At 41.9% G+C, this 20487-nt stretch overlaps 2 protein-coding genes across 4 annotated transcripts in view; one reads left to right on the forward strand and one right to left on the reverse strand.

Annotated features, from left to right (window-relative positions):
• LOC311109715 (N-acetylglucosamine-1-phosphodiester alpha-N-acetylglucosaminidase-like) overlaps positions 1-14576 on the reverse strand; it is a 29019-nt gene extending 14443 nt beyond the window's left edge. Inside the window, exons 1-8 of the mRNA XM_084152687.1 lie at positions 14439-14576; positions 11088-11299; positions 10656-10923; positions 9509-9648; positions 9055-9163; positions 8036-8164; positions 7636-7841; positions 6592-6780 (exon numbers count right to left, since the gene is read on the reverse strand). Of these exons, the coding sequence (XP_084008813.1) occupies positions 6592-6780; positions 7636-7841; positions 8036-8164; positions 9055-9163; positions 9509-9648; positions 10656-10923; positions 11088-11299; positions 14439-14521 (1336 nt within the window). The 5' untranslated portion in view covers positions 14522-14576. The remainder of the gene's footprint in view (positions 1-6591; positions 6781-7635; positions 7842-8035; positions 8165-9054; positions 9164-9508; positions 9649-10655; positions 10924-11087; positions 11300-14438) is intronic.
• The window catches only part of LOC311126543 (NADH dehydrogenase (ubiquinone) complex I, assembly factor 6-like), a 308710-nt gene that overhangs the window by 276537 nt on the left and 11686 nt on the right, over positions 1-20487 (forward strand). The window contains exons 1-5 of one of the 3 annotated variants that reach the window (XM_084158533.1): positions 14867-15085; positions 15499-15602; positions 19355-19477; positions 19660-19716; positions 19812-19914. In XM_084158533.1, the coding sequence (XP_084014659.1) occupies positions 15582-15602; positions 19355-19477; positions 19660-19716; positions 19812-19914 (304 nt within the window). In that variant the 5' untranslated portion in view covers positions 14867-15085; positions 15499-15581. Of the gene's footprint in view, positions 1-14866; positions 15086-15498; positions 15603-19354; positions 19478-19659; positions 19717-19811; positions 19915-20487 lie in introns of those variants that run through there. The other 2 variants (XM_084158532.1, XM_084158534.1) reach the window with 2 other exon arrangements.

Raw genomic sequence — 20487 nt, forward strand, 5'->3', positions numbered from 1 at the left:
GCCGGAATTCTTACTGGTTGGTAGGTGATCAAATACTTATGTCATGCAATAAAATGGAAATTAATTACTTAAAAATCATACAATGTGATTTTCTGGATTTTTGTTTTAGATTCCGTCTCTCACAGTTGAAGTGTACCTATGATAAAAATTACAGACCTCTACATGCTTTGTAAGTAGGAAAACCTGCAAAATCGGTAGTGTATCAAATACTTGTTCTCCCCACTGTGTGTGTGTGTATATGTATATATATATATATATACACACACACACACACACAGTTGAAGTCGGAGGTTTACATACACTTAGGTTGGAGTCATTAAAACTTGTTTTTCAACCACTCCACACATTTCTTGTTAACAAACTATAGTTTTGGCATGTCGGTTAGGACATCTACTTTGTGCATGACAAGTAATTTTTCCAACAATTGTTTACAGACTATTATTTCACTTATAATTCACTGTATCACAATTCCAGTGGGTCAGAAGTTTACATACACTATGTTGACTGTGCCTTTAAACAGCTTGGAAAATTCCAGAAAATGATGTCATGGCTTTAGAAGCTTCTGATAGGCTAATTGACATCATTAGAGTCAATTGGAGGTGTACCTGTGGATGTATTTCAAGGCCTACCTTCAAACTTAGTGCTTCCTTGCTTGACATCATGGGAAAATCAAAAGAAATCAGCCAAGACCTCAGAAAAAGAATGGTAGACCTCCACAAGTCTGGTTCATCCTTGGGAGCAATTTCCAAACGCCTGAAGGTACCACGTTCATCTGTACAAACAATAGTACACAAGTATAAACACCATGGGACCACGCAGCCGTCATACCGCTCAGGAAGGAGACGCGTTCTGTCTCCTAGAGATGAACGTACTTTGGTGCGAAAAGTGCAAATCATTCCCAGAACAACAGCAAAGGACCTTGTGAAGATGCTGGAGGAAACAGGTACAAAAGTATCTATATCCACAGTAAAACGAGTCCTATATCGACATAACCTGAAAGGCCTCTCAGCAAGGAAGAAGCCACTGCTCCAAAACCGCCATAAAAAAGCCAGACTACGGTTTGCAAATGCACATGGGGACAAAGATCGTACTTTTTGGAGAAATGTCCTCTGGTCTGATGAAACAAAAATAGAACTGTTTGGCCATAATGATCATCGTTATGTTTGGAGGAAAAAGGGGAAAGCTTGCAAGCCGAAGAACACCATCCCAACCGTGAAGCACGGGGGTGGCAGCATCATGCTGTGGGGGTGATTTGCTGCAGCAGGGACTGGTGCACTTCACAAAATAGATGGCATCACGAGGAAGGAAAATGATGTGGATATATTGAAGCAACATCTCAAGACATCAGTAAGGAAGTTAAAGCTTGGTCGCAAATGGGACTTCCAAATGGACAACGACCCCAAGCATACTTCCAAAGTTGTGGCAAAATGGCTTAAGGACAACAAAGTCAAGGTATTGGAGTGGCCATCACAAAGCCCTGACCTCAATCCTATAGAAAATGTGTGGGCAGAACAGAAAAAGCATGTGAGAGTAAGGAGGCCTACAAACCTGACTCAGTTACTCCAGCTCTGTCGGGAGGAATGGGCCAAAATTCACCCAACTTATTGTGGGAAGCTTGTGGAAGGCAACCGAAACGTTTGACCCAAGTTTAAAAATGTAAAGGCAATGCTACCAAATACTAATTGAGTGTATGTAAACTTCTGACCCAATGGGAATGTGATGAAGGAAATAAAAGCTGAAATAAATACAGTGAGGGAAAAAAGTATTTGATCCCCTGCTGATTTTGTACGTTTGCCCACTGACAAAGACATGATCAGTCTATAATTTTAATGGTAGGTTTATTTGAACAGTGAGACAGAATAAAAAAAATAAAAAATAAAAAAACACTCCTCTTTGCAGATCTTCTCCAAGTCATTAAGGTTTCGAGGCTTACGTTTGGCAACTCGAACCTTCAGCTCCCTCCACAGATTTTCTATGGGATTAAGGTCTGTAGACTGGCTAGGCCACTCCAGGACCTTAATGTGCTTCTTTTTGAGCCACTCCTTTGTTGCCTTGGCCGTGTGTTTTGGGTCATTGTCATGCTGGAATACCCATCTACGACCCATTTTCAATGCCCTGGTTGAGGGAAGGAGGTTCTTACCCAAGATTTGACGGTACATGGCCCCGTCCATCGTCCCTTTGATGCGGTGAAGTTGTCCTGTCCCCTTAGTAGAAAAACACCCCCAAAGCATAATGTTTCCACCTCCATGTTTGACGGTGGGGATGGTGTTCTTGGTGTCGTAGGCAGCATTCCTCCTCCTCCAAACACGGCAAGTTGAGTTGATGCCAAAGAGCTCGATTTTGGTCTCATCTGACCACAACAATTTCACCCAGTTCTCCTCTGAATCATTCAGATGTTCATTGGCAAACTTCAGATGGCCCTGTATATGTGCTTTCTTAAGCAGGGGGACCTTGCGGGCGCTGCAGGATTTCAGTCCTTCACAGCGTAGTGTGTTACCAATTGTTTTCTTGGTGACTATGGTCCCAGCTGCCTTGAGATCATTCCTCACTGTTCTCATGATCATTGCAACTCCACGAGGTAAGATCTTGCATGGAGCCCCAGGTCGAGGGAGATTGACAGTTCTTTTGTGTTTCTTCCATTTGCGAATAATCGCACCAACTGTTGTCACCTTCTCACCAAGCTGCTTGGCGATGGTCTTGTAGCCCATTCCAGCCTTGTGTAGGTCTACAATCTTGTCCCTGACATCCTTGGAGAGCTCTTTGGTCTTAGCCATGGTGGAGAGTTTGGAATCTGATTGATTGCTTCTGTGGACAGGTGTCTTTTATACAGGTAACAAGCTGAGATTAGGAGCACTCGCTTTAAGAGTGTGCTCCTAATCTCAGCTCATTACCTGTATAAAAGACACCTGGGAGCCAGAAATCTTTCTGATTGAGAGGGGGTCAAATACTTATTACCCTCATTAAAATGCAAATCAATTTATAACATTTTTTACATGCATTTTTCTGGATTTTTTTGTTGTTATTCTGTCTCTCACTGTTCAAATAAACCTACCATTAAAATTATAGACTGATCATGTCTTTGTCAGTGGGCAAACGTACAAAATCAGCAGGGGATCAAATACTTTTTTCCCCTCACTGTAATTATCTCTACTATTTCTCTGACATTTCACATTCTTAAAATAAAGTGGTGATCCTAACTGACCTAAGACAGGGAATTTTTACTAGGATTAAATGTATTTGGCTAAGGTGTATGTAAACTTCCGACTTCAACTGTATATACACACATACACAGACAGCACCAGTCAAAAGTTTGGACACACCTACTCATTCAAGGGTTTTTCTTTATTTATACTATTTTCTACATTGTAGAATAATAGTGAAGTCATCAAAACTATGAAATAACACATATGGAATCATGAAGTAACCAAAAAAGTGTTTAACAATTCAAAATATATTTTCTATTTGAGATTCTTCAAAGTAGCCACCCTTTGCCTTGACAGCTTTGCACACTCTTGGCATTCTCTCAACCAGCTTAATGAGGAATGCATTTCCAACAGTCTTGAAGGAGTTCCCACATATTTACATTTTCGTCATTTAGCAGACGCTCTTATCCAGAGCGACTTACAAATTGGTGCATTCACCTTATGATAGCCAGTGGGACAACCACTTTCCAAATTAAAAAATAATAATTTTGGGGGTGGGGTAAGGGGGGGGGGGGGGTAGAAGGATTACTTTATCCTATCCCAGGTATTCCTTAAAAGAGGTGGGGTTTCAAGTGTCTCCGGAAGGTGGTGAGTGACTCCGCTGTCCTGGCGTCGTGAGGCAGCTTGCGCCACCATTGGGGTGCCAGAGCAGCGAATAGTTTTGACTGGGCTGAGCGGGAACTGTGCTTCCGCAGAGGGAGGGGGGCCAGCAGGCCAGAGGTAGATGAACGCAATGCCCTCGTTTGGGTGTAGGGACTGATCAGAGCCTGAAGGTACGGAGGTGCCGTTCCCCTCACAGCTCCGTAGGCAAGCACCATGGTCTTGTAGCAGATGCGAGCTTCAACTGGAAGCCAGTGGAGTGTGCGGAGGAGCGGGGTGATGTGAGAGAACTTGGGAAGCTTGAGCACTGGTTGGCTGCTTTTCCTTCACTCTGCAGTCCAACTCATCCCAAACCATCTCAATTGGGTTGAGGTCGGGTGATTGTGGAGGCCAGGTCATCTGATGCATCCGATCCTGACTAGTCTCCCAGTCCCTGCCGCTGAAAAACATCCCCACAGCATGATTCTGCCACGATTATGCTTCACCGTAGTGATGGTGCCAGGTTTCCTCCAGATGTGATGCTGGGCATTCAGGCCAACTTGTTCAATCTTGCTTTCATCAGGCCAGAGAATCTTGTTTCTCATGGTCTGAGAGTCCTTTAGGTGCCTTTTGGAAAACTCCAAGCGGGTTGTTATGTGCCTTTTACTGAGGAGTGGCTTCCGTCTGGCCACTCTACCATAAAGGCCTGATTGGTGGAGTGCTGCAGAGATGGTTGTCCTTCTGGAAGGTTCTCCCATCTCCACAGAGGAACTCTGGAGCTCTGTCAGAGTGACCATCGGGTTCTTGGTCACCTCCCTGACCATGTCCCTTCTCCCCCGATTGCTCAGTTTTGCCGGGCGGCCAGCTCTAGGAAGAGTCTTGGTGGTTCCAAACTTCTTCCATTTAAGAATGATGGAGGCCACTGTGTTCTTGGGGACCTTCAATGCTGCAGACATGTTTTGGTACCCTTCCCCAGATCTGTGCCTCGATACAATCCTGTCTCAGAGCTCTACGGACAATTCCTTCGACCTTATGGCTTGGTTTTTTCTCTGAGATGCACTCTCAACTGTGGGATTTTATATAGACAGGTGTGTGCCTTTCCAAATCATGTCCAATCAATTGAATTTACCACAGGTGGACTCCAATCAAGTTGTAGAAACATCTCAAGGATGATCAATGCAAAGAGGATGCACCTGAGCTCAATATCGAGTCTCATTGCAAAGGGTCTGAATACTTATGTAAATAAGGTTTTTCTGTTTTTGTTTTTTAATAAATTTGCAAAGATTTTTTTTAAACCCGTTTTTGTTTTGTCATAATGGGGTATTGTGTGTAGATTGATGAGAATATATATTTTTTAATCAATTTTAGAATAAGGCTGTAACGTAACAAAATGTGGAAAAAGTCAAGGGGTCTGAATACTTTCCGAATGCACTGTAGTTACTCAATGTATTTGAAAAATCTTTCCAGCCCTCTCCCTTTCGATAACCACTCAGTGTGAATGGAAAAATTTAATGCTCTGATCCAGTGGAAACGTCATAGAATAGGCCAACCTGATTACTTCTTATCAGTGCTTGACTTGGACTGAAATAGGTCCCGGTCCCATTTTGGGTGCTGGTACTGTTTATATTTAGGTGCAGGAGCTCCACAATACTTTTGAGCTAATATTCTATAAGAGGAACAGGAGCTCAAGCAGTAGGAAATTTGAGGTGTCGGTACTCAGCTCCGGTGAGCTCCTGCCCAAGTCAAGCACTGCTTCTTATCACTTGCACAAATAGCCTACAGCTGTGTCTTTCCCGAGCTCACTGGAGCAGGAAACTGAGGGCCCAGAATATTTTATACAATGTTGCAAGTTCGCTAGAGCAAGCTTCAGGCCAGACCCAAGTTAATAGTTGATACAATGTTTCAAGTTCGTTGCAGACATGCCATGCGTAGCCAATGTGATTTATAGGCTATTTATCAGGATATTTTCTACCTGCAGGCTGCAATATTTTTATTTGTTGGTTTTATGTAGGCTATTTTTACATAGTTGGCAAATGGCCATAGAAGTTACTTTTTTTTAGGTTTGTATCATTTTCATTTAGATAGAATTTTAATTAACCACATGACAATGATTGAGATATGAAGACATTATTATAAATGAAATTAAACTGTTCCACGAAAATATGCATTTGAAAACCATAACTGGCACGCAGATCGGTAGAAATTGTAAGATAAATTGTCATTCCACATGAGAAAGGTTGCAGACTCCTCGTGTAGCCTATTACCGGCAACTTCAGGAGAGTAACGGCAGAATGGTTGGGTCAGGTTAAGGTTTTTGCTTCTGGTTATCTAGATCTCTAGCTCCCTCGAGTCATTTGTGTCTTATTTCATCAAACAGTGAACTTTAAGCATCAGACAAGCTCAATGCATATAGTTGATTTTATTAAAACACATAGGATGTGTCTATATATGGAAAAATACACATTTAAAAATTTGGTCGAAAGAACAGACGACTTCGGTCGACCAAGATTATTATTTTTTGGTCGGGGACAGCCCTAGACTACATACAGCCAACTGAAACATCGCCTGAATGTCTGTACCATGTAATGATGGGGAACCAATAAAACAGAACTCATATTTGGGAGAAAACCTATGCAAGCAGGCTTAGAATGAAGTGGTCCACATACTGTACAAGACACTTTACAGTACGACATCTACGAAACTATTAGTACTCATTAGAGACCTCTTTATGCAGTATGTTGTGATATGTTTAGTTACTGCAACTACTTGTGCTCTGAGTAGGCGAGGCGTGTTACGGGTGGTTCCATACCTCTGTGTATGCTGTGGTTCTTCTCTCCCTGGAACAGGGCGTGGCAGCTTCCTGTGACCGGGTCACATGGGCACATGTCCTGGCACTGGCACTCCTGCCCACAGTCCAGCCCGTAGAAACCCAGAGGACACTCCGAGGGGAACACAGGAAGTGATGTAGGAGACACCAAGGAAACAGGATGAGATGTCACTGGAAAATACAATAAAGCTTTAATGTAAAGAAACTTCCTTCCTGAAAACCACTGCTCTAGCTTGCAACATCAGGGGTTAGTACCAATGTTTTGGTTTCCTAGACCTTCTTAGGGATTCGAAGATACACTGTTCACAATATGTATGTCACACTTATGTATTTGTCACACATATAAGCTAGTCCATAATACATGGGAACTACAGCACGGATAAACATGAAGAGTGAAAAGGCTCTGACAGACAATAAGACATCAACAATGGCTTCATTTAATCTCCAAAGCAACAGGTATTCAGTCCAGGATTTGGGCATCAGAGGGCCAAGGAAGTGATGTAACGAAGGCTTAGCATATTAGGGCTAATGTGTTCCAGCTGTTCATTCAGAGATTTGGAGCGAGATTATTGGCAGGACTCGTACAGAGGGAATGTTCTAGCCGGACCACAGGGAAAGCATTTGTTTGATCACTGTTATCCCTGTGAGACTAGGAATAAGGCATAACATTGGAAGCGCTCCAAGGTGCTATTATTGAAACAGGTGAGGGAATGTCGGGGAATGGGAAAGAGAAATTAGGGATTGAGAGGGCATTAGGAATTTGCTTTGTGGGACCGTAAAGTGTTTTAGGTGTACACCAATCAATCAGGGTTGCACACTTATCCTTCCGCACTACTAGCAATACACACACCCATATATAAACACACCTTGTTCACAGGAGTCGCCATGGAAACCAAGACAATAGAAAGAAAGACAATAGAGAAAGAGAGGAGAGAAGAGACGAGTTTCATTGTAACCTCAGAGAGCTGGTTCAGAACTCAGAAAGGAGAGAACAACTGTACCCACTCCTCACCAGTCATCACTCACCCTGTGTAAAGACACCGTGGGAACCGCAGGCGGGCGGTTGGCACACCAGGGTGTCACAGCCTGTCCCACTCCAGCCCTCCTGGCATTGGCAGTGCCCATCGATACACATCCCGTGCCCGCTGCAGTCCTCAGGTTGGCACTGGGGCTGGTGGACACACAGGATGGTGGAGACCCGCCGAGGGCAGCGCCACATGGGGTCTGAGACGCTGAAGGAGGGAATAGAGAGAGAGAGAGAGATGGGGAGACAAAGAAAGAGCAGGTGAGATAGAATGAATATTATAATTTGCAATCTGTAATTTGCAACAACATTTGACTAAAATAAAAGCCACAATAAGCAGCTGCATAAACCTTGTAATGTCATTGCAATGAACGTGTGACATAAGCTTTCTGATTGGCTTACCAGTGGTCCGAGGGGTAGCTGGCCATTGAGCCATTCGCCACGTAGGTGGAGGAACCGCCCCCATCCAGGTTGATGGCATTGATGACCCCCTGACCTTTCAGAAAATCTGCCACCTCCCAAAGATTCATGCTAGAGAGAGGAGAGAACAGTTGGTACAATACCACTAGTAGTACAGTACCGTAAGACCATATAGGAGAAAGGTGCTTGCATTTAATGCAAAACAAATCTATAAGGATTGCTGAAGCAATGTCAGTTGTGTGAAAAATAAGGTAAATTAAGTGGGAGAAGGTAAATGGTTGGTCTGATATGCACCGAGAGACTGTGCCGACTAGATAAGATTTATTGACTTTATATGGCCTGATAATAATAATAATAATAAGCCATTTAGCAGACGCTTTTGTCCAAAGCGACTTACAGTCATGCGTGCATAATTTTTTTTGTGTATGGGTGGTCCCGGGGATCGAACCCACTACCTTGGCGTTACAAGCGCTGTGCTCTACCAGCTGAGCTACAGAGGACCACATACCTGATATTGAGTGGAGAGGCCATGGACATGAACAGACATGTCCCCTTGTTGTCTTTCCAAAGCCATGTCTTTAACATAAACTCATGAATCTCTAGGTCAATGAGGTCATTTGTTCATTGCACTGGCGCAAATAAAGCCAGATCAATAGAATTGATCAGAGCCTTATTACTTAGCCCCATCTCTCTCCTTTCATATGCCTAAATGGCCCCACTTCTGCCTCCTATAACCTCACCTCTCCTCTCTGTCCAACCTGCATTGTCTCTCATTCCTTTCGCTCGCCATCACTTTGACCAACAATTCTCTCCCTCCCACTGTATTCCCCCTTCTTCCACAATACTCTTTCCACTTCTTCTCACTCTCATCCAATTACACCTGTATTATTTCCCACCCTTTCTATCTTCTTTCTTCCCCACCCCTCTATCTCCTTGCCCTCTTCTCCTCCTCCTCCATTCTCCCCCTCCCTGTTCTCACCTCATCTCTTTTCCATTCTTACCCTCTGTGGTCAGTCTGTCCGTCAATGTGGAACAGGATCAGTTTCCCCTCCTCATCGTGACCAACCGCTGTCCTGGCCGACACCACGTCCACAAAATGTCGGAATTTCCCTGCGGGATCAAATGCATGAAAATTGAATTGAAGCAAACTGGCTGAATTTGATAGAATACGTAATTGGTGTTTTTACTTAGCCAGAACTGGCAAACAGGGTTTCACCATGTTATACAGGTCATGTGAAGCCAAAAACATTTCTTCATCAAGTCAAGGACAAAGTTACCACTAAGTGCTGACATAAGGCCAGTTCTGCTTTTAACTTCCTAATCTAATGGTTGAGTAAGCTGATGCTAGATCTGCACTTAATGGAGACTTTCACCTAACTAACTACATACATCTCTACCATTTTAAGTAAGTATGGCTAAGTTGTGAAGACATTCTCAATAACCTGCAGTAGCTACCTGTCTCCTGTGTACGGTCACACTCGGCCTCTATGCTCTGGTTAATGTAGACCTGGCTGTCTCTGAGCAGCCACACCACCCCACTGACCAACTGCACAAAGGGATTGGCCTCATCCAGTACGTCCTCCTCAGAGAGATAACTAGAGACAGAAAGAAGTAGAGAAACAGGGACGTAGAGAGAGGGAAAAGCAGGGACAAAGATAAGGAAAAAGTCAAGTTAACCCCAATCAGCATCAAATAACACCAATCAGTCATATCTCAAGAAAGGAATAACCAACTGTGGAACAATGTGCTCATGAGATCACATACTTAGATACTCATGTTAAAAACGGTACATTCAGCAATCTAGTGAGATAAAACATGTTGGCTGAAGCAGCCAAAAGCTCAAGTGCATCCTAAATCTCTGTACACATCAGTATTTTCACCTGGCTAGCCTTGTTGGCCCCACAGTAAATGTTTGTACTTCAATTTGTGACAGTTAAATAGCTTAGTGTTGACAGCCCTAAAAATCGATGAGGTGTGGGGGGCACATTGGACACAGTGAATGCTTTGGTGATTCTACCCATATGATATTACATCAGCCACTCCACAACAACCAACCAGCAGTCTGTTCCAGCACCCTTATCTGGGAAACAGGACAATTCCAAGGTAGAGCCATTACTCTACAAGGAATGACTGACAGGTCAAAACAACACATTTCTCCAGGGAACAGGGAGTACCGTTCTAATCTAATTGATTATGTTCGATAGTAGTCGTCATATTACGCTATAGGGTTCTTGTGGCGTGTGCATGTGTTGTTTTCATTGGGTGGCTATTTTTGGGCATAGAGGTATGGCTTGTGCCAGTTCATTAACGTTTCAGATGGAAAAACAAAGAAGCATTGCTGTTAGGGAGATAAGACTTGCGATAATTTAGAATGAGTAATAATCTTAGAATGTAATAAAGGCCTTTGTGTTTAAAGCAAATAAACATAAGAACTGTTGTCATTGTTCCACAACCTCAACTACAAGCCTTGACAGCATTTGTCTAGAAAAAGTCATGAATTCCAAATGTTAAAAATTATAAACATTACAACCACAAATGGAGCTCAAATTGGAGGTACAGAGAGAGATTGAGAAGGAAATGTAACGAGACCGGCAGCTCTTACCCAAACACCAGCGTCCCGTCCCTCCTGATGCCAAACTGGGCATTCTGCACCCCTCCGCTGTCCCTCACTTGCACCCCGTCACTCACTACATTCCCCAAACACTCCCCGTTCTTAGTACCAAAGAACCCTCCATTCTGGGCATAGAGACACCTGCCGGCTCTAGCAGTTTCCTCCACCGCCTCCCTCTGGTTCATCCCGCACCCCCCCGGCCCTCCAGGCTCCAGCACAGACACCGTCCTCAGGGGGTCGTGGACTACTGTCATGTGACCTGTGGCAGGGAGGAAATCATTTTTTAATTTTAGAGGTTATATACACTACAAAACATTTTGAACAGAATCTCACTTGACAAAAGCCTAATATTTTAAGGGTATGGTATTTAAAACTGCTGAATATTTTAGGGGTATTTTCAAAATGAGTATTTCCTCCACTGACCTGTGACCCATCGGGTTGTGCCAGGGACGTCCGAGACAAAGACTTTGGATTCAGCCACGGGCACCCCAGTGTGGTTGCTGGCGGGCCAGGTCTGGTGGGTGACGTTGCCATGGACAACGGGCTGGCAGTCTCGGACATGTCGGTGAGAGTGCGAGGGTCCATGGCTATGGCCGTAGGGGTACGGAGATAGGAGGTCATCGTCCAACGAGGGACTGTGGAGAACAAATACCCAGTTATTTACTCATGATGATACACTTATCCTGAGTCCTGAGCTCATATTGCATTATACTTGATTCAAAATAGAAAAACTACATTAAAAGAAATCAAGATCTGCAGCGAAAATGTTTACAACTTTTTTCATTAAAGTAAAAGTCACACATTTATTGAATTAAGTACAAAAACACTTTACTCTCACAAACAATTGACTTATTATAAGAGATTATAAAAGATTGTTGGTCATGTAACTAAATATGTTTTCCAGAAGAAAAAGCCGTGGGCCACTTCAGACCAAGGTCTTTGCTATCCGGGTTCCTTGGTACGTCTCAACTCTTATGTGACCCCATTGAAGTTGAAATGGTTAAGGTAACGGTTAATAAAGATGCACTATGTAAGACACACTATGCAAAATTGCGCCTGATTTCATTTTAAGTAACAAAACAAGCAAGTATAGTGTAGAGAATCATTGTACCATCTAAACCGCTGTGAAATAACTTTACCATAACCACAAATATTGTATTTTTAGCAGTTTGAAGCTGGGTGTACAAAACTGAAAGTAAAGGACGCAAAACTGAAACTTTCAACGGAAAGCATAGAAATAGGGCACATAAAACATCTCCCTTCATAGACTTGCTTTCAATGAGAGTGACAGATTTATAACTCACATTTCTGTGAATTTTGTGGGGTCGCCTAAAAAGTTACATTTTGCAGCTTTAACTTGAGACCTTCAATGGGTCTTCTATGCCATTAGACAACATATGGCAGCTTATGCTACTTGATAGGATGAGATTAAATGCTGGAGAGGTTGTTGTAACAAAGTAAAGACAGGGTCTGTAAAAACCGGACATAAACTTCAGTTGAGAATTGATTACTAGGAATTGATTGATATATTTTGAGATACAAGCACTATCCAACACTGCTCTCTAGTGTTGATGATATGCAACTGCTGGAACCTTCAAGATGGGTTGAGCTCAAATGCTGAGAAGAAACATCTCTGCCTCAATTAAATGACATGTTGTGTACTTTACTATGGACTTTAGATTTGTACTTTAGATAATAACAATATAATTTTGTAAAGAATAGGGGATGAGTTATTTTATGCATGAAAAATGCTCATATTTCACATTAGCAATGATAAGTAAAAAAAATAAATATATATATATATATATATATATAGTTATATATACACACAGTATCAGTCAAAAGTTTGGACACCTACTCATTCAAAGGTTTTTCTTTATTTTTTAAACTATTTTCTACATTGTCGAATAATAGTGAAGACATGAAAACTATGAAATAACACATATGGAATCATGTAGTAACCAAAAAAGTGTTGAACAAATCAAATATTATATTCTTCAAATAGCCACCCTTTGCCTTGATGACAGCTTTGCACACTCTTGGCATTCTCTCAACCAGCTTCACCTGGAATGCATTTCTAACAGTCTTGATGGAGTTCCCATATATGCTAAGTACTTGTTGGCTGCTTTTCCTTCACTCTGCGGTCCAACTCATCCCAAACCATCTCAATTGGGTTGAGGTTGGGTGATTGTGGAGGCCAGGTCATCTGATGCAGCACTCCATCACTCTCCTTCTTGGTCAAATAGCCCGTACACAGCCTGGAGGTGTGTTGGTTCATTGTCCTGTTGAAAAACAAATGATAGTCCCACCAAGCCCAAACCAGATGGGATAGCGTATCACTGCTGAATGCTATGGTAGCCATGCTGGTTAAGTGTGCCTTGAATTCTAAATAATTCACTGGCAGTGTAACCAGCAAAGCACCCCCACACCTCCTCCTCCATGCTTCACGGTGGGAACCTCATGTGGAGATAATCCGTTCACCTACTTTGCGTCTCACAAAGACACGGCGGTTGGAACCAAATATCTCAAATTTGGACTCAGACCAAAGTACAGATTTCCACCGGTCTAATGTCCATTGCTCGTGTTTCTTGGCCCAAGCAAGTCTCTTCTTATTGGTGTCCTTTAGTAGTGTTCTTTGCAGTAATTCGACCATGAAGGCCTGATTCACGCAGTCTCCTCTGAACAGTTGATGTTGAGATGTGCCTGTTACTTGAACTCTGAAGCATTTCTTTGGGCTGCAATTTCTGAGGCTGGTAACTCTAATGAACTTATCTTCTGCAACTCTGGGTCTTCCTTTCCTGTGCCGGTCCTCATGAGAGCCAGTTTCATCATAGCGCTTGATGGTTTTTGCGACTGCACTTGAAGAAATTTTAAAAGTTAGACATTTTCCAGATTGACTGACCTTCAAGATGTCTTAAAGTAATGATGGCCTGTCGTTTCTCTTTGCATATTTGAGCTGTTCTTGCCATAATATGGACTTGGTCTTTTACCAAATAGGGCCATCTTCTGTATACCACCCCCTACCTTGTCACAACACAACTGATTGGCACAAACGCATTAAGAAGGAAAGACATTCCACAAATTAACAAGGCACACCTTTTAATTGAAATGCATTCCAGGTGACTACCTCATGAAACTGGTTGAGAGAATACCAAAGCTGTCATCAAGGCAAAGGGTGGCTACTTTGAAGAATCTCAAATATAAAATACATTTTGATTTGTTTAACACTTTTTTTGTTACTACATGATTCCATGTGTTATTTCATAGTTTTGAGGTCTTCATTATTATTCTACAATGTAGAAAATAATAAAAATAAAGCAAAACCCTTCAATGAGTAGGTGTCCAAACTTTTGACTGGTATTGCATGTATATATACAGTACCAGTCAAAAGTTTGGACACACCCACTCATTGAAGGGTTTTGCTTTATTTTTTCTATTTTCTACATTGCAGCTAGCTTACAATTCCCTAAACCTGGCAGAACATTGGCATGGAATACTATCCTCATACATTTTAGTCCATGCATTTTCATACTAGTCCCCCTTGGGAATTGAACCCACAACCCTAGCGTTGCAAACGCCATGCTCTACCAACTGAGTTACACGGGACTAGTATTCAGATGAGTGCGGTGTCCTCCTGACATGCTGTCCTGACAAGATTCCTGTCCTTGCGACAGCAGTACAAGCACAACCAACCTAGCTAGCGAGCTGGCTAGCGCGTGCTAACTTCTGAGTCTGATTTTGAAAGTTTTGCTAGCTAGAAACGACGGCCCTTACCCAATATTTTTGCACTCCGACAGCCAAATACCAAGCCATAGCAGGAGCAACGCAAATTGACAATTCACTGAAAGTGTTGCCATATGATATTAGCATTGACATTGAAAGTGTGCCCCTGCCACACTCTCCTTTTTAAATGCTATAATCATTGCGAGGAAGTCATATGACCCTGACATATGACGTGGCCAAGACAAGAGCACATTATGTTCTGTTTACATTGCCTGCTGCAAACGTCCACTATAAATTACACTCTGAAATGCACAGTTGTAGCTGCCACATATTTTTCGCTAAATTAGCAAAATTACCAATAATGATCTTCCTTGAGACAAATACTTTACCTAAAACGACTGTTCTGAATTTAAAAATACAACATCAAGCGGAACACAAATGAAATAGGGAGGAATACTTTTGTTGTGACACAAGGTAAGGGTGAAAGTTGAAGGGTATGTTGTCAACATGGCATCTGGCATTAGTGCAAAGCATGGATTATTAACGACAAAATGTTCGGTGTTTCACTCACTCCAAAGAAAGATATTGCCACACGCTATTTGTATTCAACGACCTACCGAAGTGAAATGTCTACGAGCTTCAACAAACTCGACTGCAGAGTCGCAGCACAACGAAAAATACTGTATCGATATTGTGAGGTAAGCAAGGCAGCTTGCTAGCTAGCTAAATATTGTTCTAAATGGTATGACTAGCAAGCATCCTTCTATGCACAAATTGCATGGGCCCTCTGTGACTGGCTATATTGTCTCTCTCTCACTGGCTACATTGTACAGCTAGTTGCAGGGTTGGGTTCAATTCCTATCAATTCAGAAAGTAAACCAAATAAATTCAAATTCCAAATGTTCCTCATTGAAATGCATTGAAGATAATTGGAATTTCAGTGTATATATTGAATTGAAATGGAGTTGACCCCAACCCTGGTTAGTTGTTTGTTTTTGTTGTATGTGTTATTGCATCCAATGTTTTCATTGTGAAGAAGTTAGTCCACCACTAGTATTGCACTTTACGTGTTTCAATTAACTTGCCTGTGTCCACTGTCTTGTTTCCCTAGGTCTCGGGACTATGACGGTTTTGTGTCCTCACTGCTTCTCCCTGAGGATGCCCGGCGCTCCTCACTGGCCCTGAGGGCCTTCAATGTTGAGCTGGCTCAGGCAGGTATTCCAGCAAGTTCAGCACAGAGTGCCTTCAGAAAGTATTCATACCCCTTGACTTGTTCCACATTTTGTGTTACAGCCTGAATTCAAAATGGATAAAAAAAAATATTAAAAAATCTCACCCATCTAAACACAATACCTCATAATGACAAAGTGAAGACATTTTTGCAAATGTATTTAAAATGAAATACAGAAATATCTCATTTACATAAGTATTCACACCCCAGATTCAATACTTTGTAGAAGCACTTTTGGCAGCGATTACAGCTGTGAGTCTTTCTGGGTAAGTCTCTAAGAGCTTTGAGCACCTGGATTGGGCATCATTTGCCTATTATTCTTTTCAAAATTCTTCAAGCTCTGTCAAATTTGTTGTTGATGATTGCTAGATAACCCCTTTCAGGTCTTGCCATACATTTTCAAGCAGATTTAAGTCAAAACTGTAACTCAGCCACTCAGGAACATTAACTATCTTCTTGGTAAGCAACTCCAGTGTAGTTTTGGCCTTGTGTTTTAGGTTATTGTCCTGCTGAAAGGTGAATTTGTCTTCCAGTGTCTGTTGGAGAGCAGACTGAACCAGGTTTTCCTCTAGGATTTTGCCTGTGCTTAGCTCTATTCCGTTAATTTTTATCCCAAAAAAGTCCCTAGTCCTTGCCGATGACAAGCATACACATAACATGACGCAGCCACCACCATGCTTGAAAATAGGAAGAGTGGTACTCAGTGATGTGTTGTGTTGGATTTGCCCCAAACATAACGCTTTTTATTCAGGACCAAGTTCATTTTTTAGGCAATTTTTTTGCCGTTTTACTTTAGTGCCTTATTGCAAACAGGATGCATGTTTTGGAATATGTATTCTGTATATGCTTCCTTCTTTTCACTCTTGTCAATTAGGTTAGTATTGTGGAGTAACTACAATGTTCTTGATCCATCCTCCATTTTCTCCTATCACAGCCATTCAACTCTGTAACTGTTTTAGTCACCATTGGCCTCATGGTGATATCCCTGAGCGGTTTCCTTCCTCTCCAGTAACTGAGTTAGGAATGACGCCTGTATCTTTATAGTGACTGGGTGTATTGATACGCCATCCAAAGTGTAATTAATAACTTCACCATGCTCAAGAGATTTTCAATGTCTGCTTTTAACCGTTTTAGCCATCTACCAATAGGTGCCCTTCTTTGCGAGGCATTGGAAAACCTCCCCGGTCTTTGTGGTTGAATCTGTGTTTGAAATTCACTGCTTGATTAAGGGACCTTACAGATAATTCTATGTGTGGGGTACAGAGATGAGGTAGTCATTAAAAAATCATATTAAGCACTATTATTGCACACAGAGTGAGTCCATGCAACTTATTATGTGACTTGTTTATTCCATTTTTAATCCTGAACTTATTTTGGCTTAACAAAGTGGTTGAATGCTTATTGACTCAAGACATTTCAGGTATTTTCTATTAATTTGTAAACATTTAGAAAAACATAATTCCACTTTGAAATTATGGGGGATTGTGTGTAGGCCAGTGACAAGAAAATCTCAATTTAATCAATTTTAAATTCAAGCTCTAAAACAAAATGTGTAAAAGGTTGAGGGGTGTGAATACTTTCTGAAGGCACTGTATGAATATATATGCATATATTGGAAATGATGATACTATAATCCTCAATGGGATGGTCATATGTCCAATACAGTGAGGGGAAAAAAGTATTTGATCCCTTGCTGATTTTGTACGTTTGCCCACAGACAAAGAAATGATCAGTCTATAATTTTAATGGTAGGTTTATTTGAACAGTGAGAGACAGAATAACAACAAAGAAATCCAGAAGAACGCTTGTCAAAAATGTTATAAATTGATTTGCATTTTAATGAGGGAAATAAGTATTTGACCCCCTCTCAATCAGAAAGATTTTTGGCTCCCAGGTGTCTTTTTTACAGGTAACGAGCTGAGATTAGGAGCACACTCTTAAAGGGAGTGCTCCTAATCTCAGTTTGTTACCTGTATAAAAGAGACCTGTCCACAGAAGCAATCAATCAATCAGATTCCAAACTCTCCACCATGACCAAGACCAAAGAGCTCTCGTAGGATGTCAGGGACAAGATTGTAGACCTACACAAGGCTGGAATGGGCTACAAGACCATCGCCAAGCAGCTTGGTGAGAAGATGACAACAATTGGTGCGATTATTCGCAAATGGAAGAAACACAAAGTAACTGTCAATCTCCCTTGGCCTGGGGCTCCATGCAAGATCTCACCTCGTGGAGTTGCAATGATCATGAGAACGGTGAGGAATCAGCCCAGAACTACACGGGAGGATCTTGTCAATGATCTCAAGGCAGCTGGGACCATAGTCAACAAGAAAACAATTGGTAACACACTACGCCGTGAAGGACTGAAATCCTGCAGCGTCCGCAAGGTCCCCATGCTCAAGAAAGCACATATACATGCCCGTCTGAAGTTTGCCAATGAACATCTGAATGATTCAGAGGAGAACTGGGTGAAAGTGTTGTGGTCAGATGAGACCAAAATGGAGCTCTTTGGCATCAACTCAACTCGCTGTGTTTGGAGGAGGAGGAATGCTGCCTATGACCCCAAGAACACCATCCCCACCGTCAAACATGGAGGTGGAAACATTATGCTTTGGGGGTGTTTTTCTGCTAAGGGGACAGAACAACTTCACCGCATCAAAGGGATGATGGACGGGGCCATGTACCGTCAAATCTTGGGTGAGAACAACCTTCCCTCAGCCAGGGCATTGAAAACGGGTAGTGGATGGGTATTCCAGCATGACAATGACCCAAAACACACGGCCAAGGCAACAAAGGAGTGGCTCAAGAAGAAGCACATTAAGGTCCTGGAGTGGCCTAGCCAGTCTCCAGACCTTAATCCCATAGGAAATCTGTGGAGGGAGCTGAAGGTTCGAGTTGCCAAACGTCAGCCTCGAAACCTTTAATGACTTGGAGAAGATCAGCAAAGAGGAGTGGGACAAAATCCCTCCTGAGATGTGTGCAAACCTGGTGGCCAACTACAACAAACGTCTTACCTCTGTGATTGCCAACAAGGGTTTTGCCACCAAGTACTGAGTCATGTTTTGCAGAGGGGTCAAACACTTATTTCCCTCATTAAAATGCAAATCAATTAATAACATTTTTGACATGCGTTTTTCTGGATTTTTTTTTTTGTTATTCTGTCTCTCACTGTTCAAATAAACCTACCATTAAAATTATAGACTGATCATTTCTTTGTCAGTGGGCAAACGTACAAAATCAGCAGGGGATCAAATACTTTTTTCCCTCACTGTACATATCCAGTGTTAAGTGTTGATGTTCAGGCATCCTGCTATTGAAGATAATTTTTTATTTTATTTCACCTTTATTTAACCAGGTAAGCCAGCTGAGAACAAGTTCTCATTTACAACTGCGACCTGGCCAAGATAAAGCAAAGCAGTGCGATTAAAAACAACAACACATAGTTACATATGGGGTAAACAAAACAAAGTCAAAAATACAAACAGAAAATATATATATACAGTGTGTACGAATGTAGTAAGTTATGAAGGTAAGGCAATAAATAGGCCAAATGCTGTTATGTCTAGAATAGTACATCAACCTATAGACCTAGATATAAACATGGATAACAACAGTGAGGGAATGGTCTTGTAAAGCAAGATATTTTTCGTGCAAATCTGTATGCCTAACAGTATAAACTTTATTCAATGAAGATTGAAGGAATTGAGAAAACCCTCGCTTTTTGTTTCACTCCAAGGTGAAGGACTCTGTTTCCCAGAAGACCATAGGTCTGATGCGGATGCAGTTCTGGAAGACTACAGTGGAGGAGATCTACAGGGACGACCCCCCAGTGCAGCCTGTCAGTGCAGAACTATGGAGGGTCAGTCTGGAGTAGACATCTTCTGTTTTCATTTTCATTAATACATCTGCAGTGCTGGATTTGTAATTGCGGCTATTATAGTCTACAGGATATCATTTAGACTTTGCATAGCATTAAACATAGCTTTTCCAATGCATTTGATATGGACTGTTTTAAACATCTTCAAATATCTCCTTTTGCAGGCGGTGAGGAAACACTACCTGACAAAGAGGTGGATGCTTAGGATAATCTCTGAAAGAGTAAGCAAATGTTGCATTTTAGGTCATGGATTTGTGTGGGTTCAATTCTAGTTATGTTTCATTTATTTGATGTATGTCTCTACTGTTGCCAACAGGAGAAAGACATGGAAGACAGAGCTTATAGAAACCTCCAGGAGTTGGAGACCTATTCAGAGAATACCCAGGCCTCACTACTGTACCTTCTTTTGGAGAGTTTAGGTGAGTATGTGTGTGTGCTTGCGTTTGTGCTTGACTCCACTGACTGAACAGAGTGTACAGCATGTGCATTGTTCTGTTCCAGAGGGGGAAAAAACATCTTCCAATGAAGTACCTCTTAGAAATGATGAGAATCGTGCTCGCCAATGCAGCACATTGACTAAAATGAGAAAGATGAGAATTGCAGCCACCTAATGGAATATTGCTCGGGAACTTTAATTGTGCCTTGTCTAATGATACCATGTACGCCTGGCGTTACAGAGCGCTCCAAGCCTAATTGCACATTGAAAATGTCATAAGAATGAGTCAATATAGCCACTGAACTCCTGTAGATTTTTGTTGAAAGGCTGGACAACAGAAATTACCCATCATTTCCACTCTACATTAAGTGAATTCTCAATAGATTCCATAGAGCCAAAGAAATGGATGACTATGACTCTGCTCCTTCCCTATTTGGAAAAACCTGACAGGAACAGTCACATTATACTGTGTATGTACAGTGCATTCTGAAAGTATTCAGACCCCTTGACTTTTTCCAAATTTTGTTACGTTACAGCCTTATTTTAAAATGGATTA

Source organism: Coregonus lavaretus, assembly GCF_964263955.1.
Source record: "Coregonus lavaretus genome assembly, chromosome: 3".
Classification (NCBI taxonomy): domain Eukaryota; kingdom Metazoa; phylum Chordata; class Actinopteri; order Salmoniformes; family Salmonidae; genus Coregonus; species Coregonus lavaretus.